The sequence below is a fragment of the Elephantulus edwardii genome, unplaced genomic scaffold (genome assembly GCF_000299155.1).
Source record: "Elephantulus edwardii isolate Elephantulus edwardi_28Jun2011 unplaced genomic scaffold, EleEdw1.0 scaffold00110, whole genome shotgun sequence".
NCBI classification, from domain to species: Eukaryota; Metazoa; Chordata; class Mammalia; order Macroscelidea; family Macroscelididae; genus Elephantulus; species Elephantulus edwardii.
This window is the reverse complement of record NW_006399860.1, coordinates 4,559,117-4,571,286: the sequence shown is the minus strand read 5'-3', so window position 1 is coordinate 4,571,286 and position 12,170 is coordinate 4,559,117. Positions and strand designations below refer to the sequence as shown.

At 38.7% G+C, this 12,170-nt stretch overlaps 1 protein-coding gene across 1 annotated transcript in view; it reads left to right on the top strand.

Annotated features, from left to right (window-relative positions):
* The window catches only part of PTPRC (protein tyrosine phosphatase, receptor type, C), a 164,314-nt gene that overhangs the window by 26,434 nt on the left and 125,710 nt on the right, over positions 1-12,170 (top strand). The window contains exon 3 of the mRNA XM_006892116.1: positions 263-272. Within this exon, the coding sequence (XP_006892178.1) occupies positions 263-272 (10 nt within the window). The remainder of the gene's footprint in view (positions 1-262; positions 273-12,170) is intronic.

The following is a 12,170-nucleotide window of genomic DNA, read 5'->3' as shown; positions in this document are numbered from 1 at the left end:
TCTATGAGGTGGATTGATTCAGTGACTGGGATAATTGGGATGGGAGTGTCAGAGACAGTGCGATTGGCACAGGACAGAGCGGAGTTTAGGGCTGTTGTCCATAGGGTCGCTATGAGTCGCAGGCGACTCGACGGCACATAACAACAACAACAACATTTCTCTTTGAATATATAAATCTATCTCTACAGCTAACTCTGAAGGGAGCTCTGGTGACCTAGTGGTAAGATGGGGCCCTGCCAACCCAAAGGCAGGCAGTTTGAAGGCACCAACTGGTCCTCAGCAGAAAGATGCAGAGTCTCCTCCCACTCAATATGCAGTCTCTCAAAGTCCACTGGAGGCTCAGCTGAGTTGGTTCTGAGTCCATGGCAATGAGGTATTTGAGTTGTCATCTAACTCAGCAAAACTGACTACTGACAACTGTGGCTGGATAGCAGTTCCTCCCCTACCACTTTGTGACAACCAAAAATACCTCGCCACTGAGATCGATCACAGGAGAAAACACCATAACACTGCAATTGCAAAAAAACTCAAGATAAGTAGTTTATACAGCACAATGTATATTTTAAGAAAAGAGAGAAATGTAAGGAAATAGGAATCCAGGACTATAAGCAGCACAATTCTCCCTGAGAACAAGATGGTGACGTGTCTTTGGATAGGTATACTTTGGAAGTTCTATATATAGATAGAAAAAAAATTGTGTCATAATGAAGAGTGACAGATGTATTTTTCATTTATCGTGCATAGAAGCACTTACTGTCATAATTTTTTCCAATGTTAAAATCTATTGACTTATTTTTTTTACCCCATGTAATCTATATTTCATTTCTTTCAAACCAGATATTTGTCAATGTACAATGAGGGCCTAATGGTGTAGTAGGTTAGGTGCTGGGCTGCTTAACTGAAAGGCAAACAGTTCAAACCCAACAACTGCTCTTGAGTGAAGGATGGGCAGTTATGATTTACCACCTGGAAACCTGATGGAGGGTCACCAGGAGTAGGAATTGGTGCAATGGTGGTAAGTTTAGGTAGGATAAGGGAAGTCTTTGGTGTTCAAATGGTTAAGTTATAGGCTACTAAATGAAAGAATGTGATTCTACATACAAGAACCTCAAGAAAGTTTTGCTAATCCATGTTTGGAAACCCTCTGCCATAACAGTTCTCATATGCATGAGGTCTTGATGATAAGTTGCAGTATGACAATGGATTTTTTAAATTTTATTTTATTTTTTATATCCTGGGTGTCCGAGGACCATTGGAAAGATATACTGGTAACTGATGGCAGACCAAAGCTTAGGTGGGACTCACATCTAGCACACGGCAGGTTGCATTTATTTGTCATGCAATGCTCCAACTTCCCCTAGGAAGTTTACTGACTTGTGGTTTTCTGAGTGCAGTGCAGGCAGTGAGGTGGAGGCAGAGAAAATTTGTTTGCTATAAAGAGAGAGCCTAAATCCATAGCCACTCAAATAGGTTAATTATGTTCTGCCAGATGGAGATAAAATTGAGGTAGCCACATCCTGTGACTAGAAGTTGTTAACTAGGCAGACTGCCATCAGGGAGTAATGGTGAAATGTATTAGCCAAGGAGACGAAATGACTAAATGAACTAAATGTCTGAAAAATAATAATGAAAAACAAAACAATCAAAATGGAAGATACATTTCTTGCTTTATAGAACATTTTAATCTTATTTTAGGATGGATGTAAGAACTTCCCATTGCACATAATTTGGGTGTATGTACATCTAAATTAAACATCTACTCTAACCTTTAAGTAATTAAAAATTTATATTGACTTCAAAGCATTTGATTAACACAGCAGGAAAAGTTAGGTGAGTTTTTTGCTAATCACAGTATTGAGAGGATAATTTTTTTCAGAATATCACAATTTTCTAGGTTTGCTGTGTTCAAGAAAATAGGTTATTCTTTACAAAATCCTGTGACCAGATTATTGGTGCCTTAGATATTTTCCCCTTTGAAAAATATATATCTTCTCTCTGTTTTCACTCAACTTACACAATGAATCTTTGTCTCTAGCTAAGATAAAGGATACAATGTGTTAAAAGAAGCCTTTTTTTTTTAGTCTTAAATAAAAGGAGATTCATCACAATTGTCACTAACATATCAAACATAGTAGAGTTAAGTACAATTAGTTTTCTGAGTGAAAAGAATTTGTTTCTTTTCCCCCCTTTCATTTCTCTTGCTACTTCTGGGATTCTGAGTGCGGAAGCAGAAGTTGCAAAATATTGTGAGAAAACTTTGGTGCACCCCCAACCCCCATCTCTCTTTTTTCTTAGTCTCCACCCAAAGGGAAATACCAGAAGTCTTAAGAGTAAAGCTCATTCTTGCTAAATAGCCATCTCAGTGCTGCCACTCCATTGTCAACCACTGCTTACCTCACAGCTGGCCTCTATCCATTCAGAATCATACTTATCTTTGGATATCTTTGACATCTTTGGCATTCCTGCCCTTTTTCTGAAGAAAAACATTTTTGTTTCATTTGTGTTGTTACTAGTAAAACTGGGCTTTGAGCACTTCTCTTCCCTAATTAGAAACATCCTAATTATAATAAAGCCCACTCTTGCTGAGCGGTTTCTAGTTCACAATAACCTGTGCACATAAAGCATAAAATCTTTACAAAAGACTGCCCATCTTTCTCCTGCAGAGTCACTGCTGGATTCAAACTGAAGATCTTTCAATGAGGAGCCAGACACATTTCACACTATGCCACAAGGCCTCCTCAGACACTCTGTAAACATAGTATCAAAGGGTGCCACAGTAGCAAGTTCTATGGAATAGGGCTTTTCCTGGGATTAGGTGTCCAGAAAGTTATAGATTAATTACAATCACCCTAGGTTGCCTTAGAAACAGCATCTGGTCCCTGTTTCACAGGCATGTGATTGTTGTTATGTGATTTGGAGTCCACTAAGGCTCGCATTGACGCTATGAGCAACAGATGAGAGGCTTGCCCTATCCTGTGCCTCCCTCATATCTTCAACATGCTCACATCCATTGCTACAATCACTGTGTCAATCCAACTTTTTTTTTCAAGGTAAATAGTTATTTTATTTGTGATAAAAACTCAAACTTAGTATGTCACAGCTTATTAACTTTTTTTTTAGAGAGCTGTGGTGGCCTAGTGGCAAGAAGCTGTGCTACAATCCCCAAGGCACGGAGTTCGACATCATCAGCTATTTCACAGGAGAAGGAGGGGCAATTTCTTCCTATGCAATTAAATGCCTTTGAAAACCTGACATAGGATCACAGTTTATTAATTTTAGGTTCATGACATAATTTTTAATGTAAACTATTTAATTAAATGATACTTTTCATTGGAAATTGTAGCTTAATTGTACTTTACACTAGCCTGAAAAAGAGAGATGAGGAACACACATAGAATATGATCATTTTCAACATCAGAGACAGCTTGACAATGGGTTTAATCAGGGAACTAAATCTATTGCAGGCAGCAAGAAAAAAAAAGGTAAGATAATGAATAAACCGAAAGATTTCCTAAAATTCAAGAACAATTGCTGAAGCTGTAAAATTGGGATATTTGTCATTGTTATGTGCCATTGACTCAGAATGAACCCCCAATTGAGCATCTAGAGGGTTTTCAGAGGTTGTAAATGGCACGCAAGACAATTGTCCATCCTTCCTTGATGTAGTATCTAGGGTTTTCTTACCACGTGCCATTTATATTGGCAATGCATCTGCTTATCATTAACTCAAAAGAATTCATAGCTGTAAGTGATGGTGTTGTGTGCCACTGAGTCCCTACCAACTCATAGTTGACCCTGCAATCCAATTTTTTAAGGATCTTCCACTCATTGAGATGTCCTTTCTTTTTTGCCCTTTCTTTCCTTGTACAATGTTCTAGAAGATTCTACAGTAGAGGCTTATCCTTGCTGTCCTTTGTATCTGCAGTGTCTGACATTTCAGAGTAGCCTACAAACAATATTTATTAAATAAATAGCTAATTTCATGAATGAATAAATGCCTCTTGAGATATTTCAGTGCCATAAGAAAGTTATGAGTTCTTTTGTGCAGATGATCTGATTTTGATGACTGGTGTGATTCTGATGGGGAGTGTGGCAAACTATTACTCCTGATATAGTTATATTATTTGTGTAATGAGGGCATATTTTAAGGCAGTGTGCTCTATGTAGTCTGTGAATAATTGTACTCATGAAGGAAACATAATATTCAAACACTCTTACTCTGGAAGACAAATGATATGGAGAGATTAGAAATTTACCAGGGATTATCAATCTCTACACTATGATAAAAGTAGTTCCTCTCTAAAACGTCCTCAATTCTGTGAAGTGTTTCCTTTGGCTCTTACTAGATTAAAATATGACTTTTCTACTCTGCCCTCACCTTGATATATCCCTTTCACCACCAAGAAGGTGATTGACATTTGGGCATTTGTAACTTCAGATAGAAAACCAAATGGAACATTAATTCATGAAGCCAAACTCTACGAAGAAGACTGGTATTGGAATTGGGGGAAGATTCATTAACAAACTGCATTGTGCTGATGACACAGCTTTGCTTGCTGGAAATGAAAAGGATATGAAACACTTGCTTCAGGAGATCAAGCATTACAGCCTATAGTATGGATTACATGTCAACATCAAGAAAACAACAGTCCTTACAACGCGACCAACAGTCAACATTACGATAGATGGAGAAAGAATTGAAGCTGCCAATGATATCGTCTTATTTGTATCTGTAATAAATACCCTTGGAACCAGCAGTTCGGAAATCAGGAGCTGTATTTTACTGAGCAGGTCTACTGTCAGGGACCTCTCAAAAATGATGACGAACAAGGATGTCAGTTTGAAGACTAAGGTGCACCTGATTCAGGCCAGGATCTTCTCAATCACCTTCTACACATCAAGGAGCTAGAAAATAAATAACGATGGCAGAAGAATTTGAGTTGTTATGTTTGAGAAGAGTACTGAATATCCCATGGACTGCCTAAACAGATATGTCTTAGAAAGGGTGCAGCCAGAGTGCTCCTTGGAGGCAAAGATGGTGACGCTTCATCTTGTATATTTTGGACATATAACTAGGCAAGGCTATTCCTTGGAAAGAGAGCACACTGTTGATGAGATGGATTGACATGGTGACTTCAGCAATAGGCTCTAGTGTGTCAGAGATAATGAGGATGTCACAAGATAGGGCATGGTTCAGGTCAGTTGTTCACTGAGTTACTATGAGTCATACTTAACTCAATGGCATCTATAAACAACAACAACTAGATAGATAGATAGATAGATAGATAGATAGATAGATAGATAGATAGATATAGATAGAGAGTTAGACAGGTAGATACATACCTAGCTACCTAGATAAATAAATGATGATATAGAGATAGATATGTATAGGAAGCTCTGGTAGCCAAGTGGTAAGGAATTGTGCACTCAACCCAAAGACACACGGTTCAAATCTGCCAGGGAAAAGAGAGACAAACTCCTCCTTTGCTAGTAACTGTCTCTGAAAACTAGACACACATAGATACACATCCCCCCATTACATATGCATACATACACACACACACACACACACACACACACACACACACACACACAAAGTGGCCTATACTGTAGAGAATTGTGTTCCTTACTCAAAGGTTATACCTCACTGATGGTTCAAATCTACCAGCGGCCACTCCTGTGTAATTTACAGCCTCTAAAACCCGACTGGAATCAGTTCTGACTTGACAGCAATAATAGAGGGTGTGCATATGGCTATGGTGGTTTAGTGGGTAATGTGTCACTGAAGGATTAACTGTTTGAATCTACTAGGTGATCCGTGGGAGAAAAATGTACCATCTTTCCTTACAGAAGACTTCTTTATAGATTTAATACTCTTGGAAACCCAGTGGAGGTTGGGTTACACCATGAATTGGAATCAACTCAAATGCAATGTGTTTAGTGCTTGGAATATAAAACAATTCTCAGAGTAATGAGTCATCTTTTTGTGCTATTACCTGAAAAAAAGATGCTAATTCAGTCTCCTTTTAAAAACTTTTGAGAGGTTTCTGATCACTCTTTTTACTAACCAGAGAAGAAATTAACATCTTCTTCCCCTTTGTAGTCAAAATCCTCAGGGGATAAAATGTTTCTTTTGCTATAGCTATTTAAGAGACTGGTAAGTTGAATTAGTGATAACAGTATTCTCTCACTGAAGTGGGTGACATGTTTCTGCATTGGATAGCATTATTCTGCATTTGGAATATTAAATAAGAGTTAATAATTGTCTTCCCAGACAATAATTTTTCAAAACATTACAAATTCAAAAAAATAATTTTAATGATTAATTTAATGTTGTTGGTGTTTACCAAAGAGTCAGAATTGACTCATAACTGACCCTCCAGTGGGTTTTCAGAGGCACTAAATCCCAAGGAAGGAAGCTGCCTATTTTTCTCTTGAGGAGGTGTTGGTGAATTCAAACTGAGTGCCTTTGGATCAGCAGTACAACTCCTTACTATGAAGCCATCGGAATGCTCTATGTGGAGAATGTCATTAGTAAGTGCTATTGAGTCCACTAAGACTTATGTGAAACATATGCTCACAGAGACCCTTTCAGTGACACATAGGACACATGTTCTAACCCATGAGATCCTCACAATCCTCACAGGCTATGACATGCACAAGCCTGTTGCTACAGTCATGGCATCAATTCAACTCTTGGAAGGTCTTCCTTTCATTGGAATGCCCGTCCTTTTTGGGTTTCTCTTTCCTTGTACTTCAGTGCTTCCAGGACCTTAATGTTAAAGACCAGTTATTTCAAGTGAAATGACGCTATGGAAATATAAGGTCACATTTCCTGCAAGTTAGAATCTCAGTAACTGAATTGGATTGCGGTTAAGTGTCATTAGATGGGTTCTGACTCATAGCAACCCTGTGTACATTGTAGCAGTCTCGCATTACTGCTATGTCTGAGTCCATTGTTGCATGCACTGTGTATCCTTGAGCTCTTCCTTTTTTTCTTTATGACACTAAACTTGACTATCATGATGCCATTTCTAAAGATTGGTCTTTCTGAGTCAATGGAGACATCTGGTCCCAAAATAGTGTCCAAATGGGTCCCAAGCCTCTAAAAAGGAGGTGACAACTTAATTAACACCTCTACTTTGACTTGTTACCAGTCATCACTGGAGATATGCTTTATAAAATATTTAAGCAGTGTCTGAAAGATCAATTGTCAGGATTAAGGTAAAAAGGAGAACATACATTGACCCCAGTGATCTCTCAAATTTTTTCACCTCAATTAAAAGCAAACTATATCCAAACAATTTTTACACATTCTTTTTTTTTAATTATCCTATTTTAAAAAGATGACAATCTTCTAGGTACTATCAAAGCTCTTCTAGCCTCTAGAACTACAGTTGTAGTGCTGTCTTTTAAATATCTGCTACCTTAACTATCCAACCGACATTTTGTTTGTGGGAAGTATGAACACTGTGGTCTCTCCACTGACTTTGAGGCCTTTGCACCAAGCTCTCATCCTGGAAAACATCTCCACTTTGTGCAATTGTGGTGTAACTATGTCATGGCTCCATTGTTCAAATGTGGGAGGGAGGGGCCTAGGCACCATTGTCCAAGCACGAGCAGCAGCTGCTGGCCAACCATAGTCTCTCACTTCCCAGGTTTCTGCACCTATAAGCACAAGACACTTCTAAGTCTCCTATCACCATCCTAATGCATTCTCCCAACGCAATTACACTACAGGCAAGATTTAACTTAAGAGTGCTCCTAAATAATTCTGAATTTCCTGCTGGGTACACCTGCTCCCCTCTGCACCTTACTGAAGTCCATTCTTTTCAGTCTGTTAACAGAGCTCAGCAAAGCTGGTAGTGGTAACAATTTTAATAATAATGATCTTTATTTTTTTATCATTTTTAAAAACTGGAATTCTAAAGAGCACTTCAGACTATAAGATTCTTTCATCTAATTAAATATGCTTTAAAAGCTATCAAGGGTGAAAGGTCAAAAGTAGATTTGTGGACATAAGAGAAAGCAATCTTGAGTGAGAGTAATTTAGGATCCTGGCAAATGTCTACATGCAGTCAAAGGATACTTAGCTTATAAACTTGATCTAAGTAACAGATTATCTGGGAGGCTGGGCTCTATGAGGAGAAATGTGGGGTCAAGATTGGTGGACGATTTATCAACAATCTGCGTTATGGGGATGACACAACACTGCTTGCTGAAACTGAAGAGGACCTGAAGCGCCTGCTGCGGAGTGTCAAGGACTGCAGCCTACAATATGGATTGAGGCTCAATGTTAAGAAGACAAAGATTCTCACCACTGGACCAATTGGCAGCATCAGGATGGATGGTGAAGAGACTGAGATTGTACACAGCTTTAGTTTGCTTGGCTCCACAGTCAACAGTCTTGGCACCAGCAGCCAGGAAATTAAAAGGTGCATTGCAATGGGCAAGTCTGCTGTTAGGGACCTCTCCAAAGTGCTGAAGAGCAGTGGTGTCTCTCTGGAGACTAAGGTGCGTCTGATACAGGCCATAGTCTTCGCAATCACCTGTTATGCCTCAGAGAGTTGGACAATGATCAAGGAGGATAGAAGGAGAATTGATGCCTTTGAGCTGTGGTGCTGGAGAAGAGTATTGAGAATACCATGGACTGCTAGGAAAACAAACAGATTTGTCCTGGAAAGGGTTAAACTGGGTGGCTCCTTGGAGGCAAGGATTCTGAGGCTCTGTCTAACATACTTTGTACATGTTGTGAGGAGAGACAGGTCCTTAGAGAGGGACATCATGCTTGGGAGGGTGGAGGGACAGTGTAGGAGAGGAAGGCCCTTTATGAGGTGGATTGGTTCAGTGACTGGGATAATTGGGATGGGAGTGTCAGAGACAGTGCGATTGGCACAGGACAGAGAGGAGTTTAGGGCTGTTGTACATAGGGTCGCTAAGAGTCGCAGGTGACTCGACGGCATATAACAACAGCAACAACAAGTAACAATCAGTTGGACACTGGAGACTGATAGCTCCCTTTTGTTTTAAGAATTGATGAGAAATAAAGCTACAAATGAACAGTAAGGTAATTATTTATATATAGTACTGAATACAAGATAATATCTCAGTGGTTAAGAAGGTAGGTCATAATAACTAGACTTCCTGTACATGTTAGTTCCAGCACTTCTGCTTACTGGTTTTCTTTGAGAGAGTTGATTAACTTCTCTGTACCATGACCTCTTCATCTGTAAATGATGATAGTTGAACTATTTACCTTAGAAGTACTAATGAATAAATGATTGGCACATAGAAAATATTGAGTAAATATTTGTGGTTGTTGTTATGCCATTGAATTGCTTGTCACTCATAGTGACCCTATGCACAACAACCCTGAACTTTGCTCCTTCCTGAGCCAACTTAATATTGTCTGACACACCTACCTCCACTACCCCACACTGAGTCAATCCATTTCATCTAGGGTCTTCCTCTCTTGCACTGTCCCTCCACTGTTCCAAGCTTGATGTCCCTCTGCAAGGACTGGTCCCTCCTTGCAATATGTCCAAAGTATGTGAAATAGAGCATCAAAATCCTTGCCTCCAAGGAGCAGCCTGGTTTTACCCTCTCCAGGCCAAAACTGTTTGTTTTCTTGGCAGTCCATGGTATATTCAATACTCTTCCCCAGCACCACAGCGCAAAAGTTATCATTATCATTTTAATTACTTTGCTATTAGTATTTTAAATTCTGTTCTTTTATGTATGACAGCTTTAACTTTCAACAAACAGGATGGTAGCACAAGCTCTATTTTTCTATATTAGTAGTCACAGTAACCACTTTCAATATTTCTCAACTGTAGCATTTTCTCCACATCTTTTTACTTGTTTAAGGAGAAATATTTAAAATAGCAACAATATCTGGAGAAGAACAGGAAGAGAAATAATATTCATTCTGTGGTTGTTGTTGATTGCCATCGAGTTGACCCTATGAACAAAAGGCCTGAAAACCTTTCTGTAACTATAGACATTTATAAAAGTTCATAGAGTTTCCAAAGGCATATTTTTTAGGAAGTGGATAGAGAAATAGTATTAGTATTAATTTTCACTTTAGGATATCTATATAAAGTATTTATGCTATAAGAAAAATGATCTGTAAATTGCTGAGGTGAGTGTAGACAACGTCTGTGGTAAAAACCCCTCAAACAACAAATCTATTGTTGCTGAGTTTTTTCACTCGGTGAAACTACATGGCAGAGTAGAGCTGCCTCACAGGTTTCCAAGACTGTCTTCACTGAAGCAGACTGTCTCCATGTTTCATGAGCTTGAACCATTGACCTTTTAGTTAATAGCTGAATGTTTAACCAGTGTTGCTGCTGGGACCTCTTTGCTTGGGGCCAGTTGTGGGAAAGAAGGAAGAGACAATCTTCCCACAAATGAGAGGGAACTTTACTCAAGCAGGAAAATTTGCTTAAAATGCTTCTTTGATGGCAATTCTACCATAATTCTAAGAACTTTTGAAAAATAAAATAAAATGGGAAGCAGGAAGATATTTTAAAATACTGATAGTGGAGAGAAACTAACTTTCTTTCCACTTTTTGGAGAATATGAGCTTTCCTTTGGGGGACTATTTTATTAGGGTTTTTTTTGTTGCAAACTGCTTCCCTGTAAAATGCAGAACTAGGTTTTAATTTTGGGGTTCCCCCCTTTTATAAACTAATGATTTTTGCTAGTCTGCATACTTGTGACAAAATAAAACAGCAGAGTAGAGTGATCCTTAGTGATACTTAGTTAAAACTTTTAGAAAATTTGGATAATTCCATTGTAGACTTGCCAGGAATGGCTTCTAGCTTCTCAAAATCAACTACAAGCTTTTGTGTGTAAAGCTTTGAAACAGAGTGCTTGGAAAAAATACAGTCTCAACTAGGCTGATAAGGGCTTTTTTAAAGTGCTAAAAAGCAAAGATATTATTCTGAAGACTAAGGCTCACATAACAAGCCCTGATGTCTTCATTTGCATCATATGCATGTAAAAGTTGGACAAGGAGTAAAACAGACCACAGAGGAATGAATGCCTTTGAACTGTGCTATTAACAGAGAATATTGAATGTACTGTGGGTTGTCAAAAGAACATGTAGAGCTGTCATGGAAGAAAGGTACTTCAGATGCTTCTTAGCGGCAAAGATGGTGACAATTTGTGTCACATATTTTGGGCAACTTATCAGAAAATGTCAATCTTTGGAGAGACCATAATGTTTGAAAAAGTAGAGGATCAATAAAAAAGACAAGGGCCGTCAATGGAATGATTGGCACAGTGATTGAATAATGGACTAAAACACAGTGGATAATGGGAGGATGGTGCAGGTTGGGGCAGAATATCTTCCTGTTGTACACAGGATCACGATGAGTCAGACAGCTAACAACAACTTATTTGGCAATATACTACCCTGAAAATTACAGGATTGCAAGTCAGTTTATTCTCCCACTGCACTGGTTATTTCTTTTATATTTTTTACAGAATCTAGCATTAGAAAAAAAATATTAAACAGCTATTTCTGTTGATTTTGTGACTTTTCCCTTTCAACAATGATGTGTGGTAAGAAGAAAGGAAATGTTATCTTTTCTAATGCTCTTTGTTGTTTTTTGTTTCTATGTGGTGTCAAAACGACTACGACTCATGGTCACATTATGAATAATAGCTCTGAACTTTGTCCTATCCTGAAACAATTTCACCATCTCTGATACACTTGCCTTCATTGCCACAATCACTGTGTCAATCCATTTTATCTAGGATCTTCCTTTCTTTCTCTGACACTCCACCGTTACAAACATGATGTCCTTCGCCAAGGACTGGACTACTTCTGGTAACATGGCCAAATATGTGAAAGAGAGTTTCAAAATCTTTGTCTCCAATGAGTAACCTGGTTTCACCCTCTCCAGGACAAACCTGTTTATCCTCTTGGCAGTCCATAGCATGTTCAATACTCTTCTCCAGCACCACAACTCAAAGGCATCCGTTCTTCTTCTGTCATCCTTATTCACTGTCCAGCTTACAGATGCATAACTAGCAGTTGAGAAGAACAAGGCCTGGATCAGGTGCACATTAGTCTCTAGACTGATATCAATGCTTTGTAAAATATTCAGGTTCTCCCAATATGGAGAGAATATTTTGAAGTTGAATAGATCAACACAGAGAAA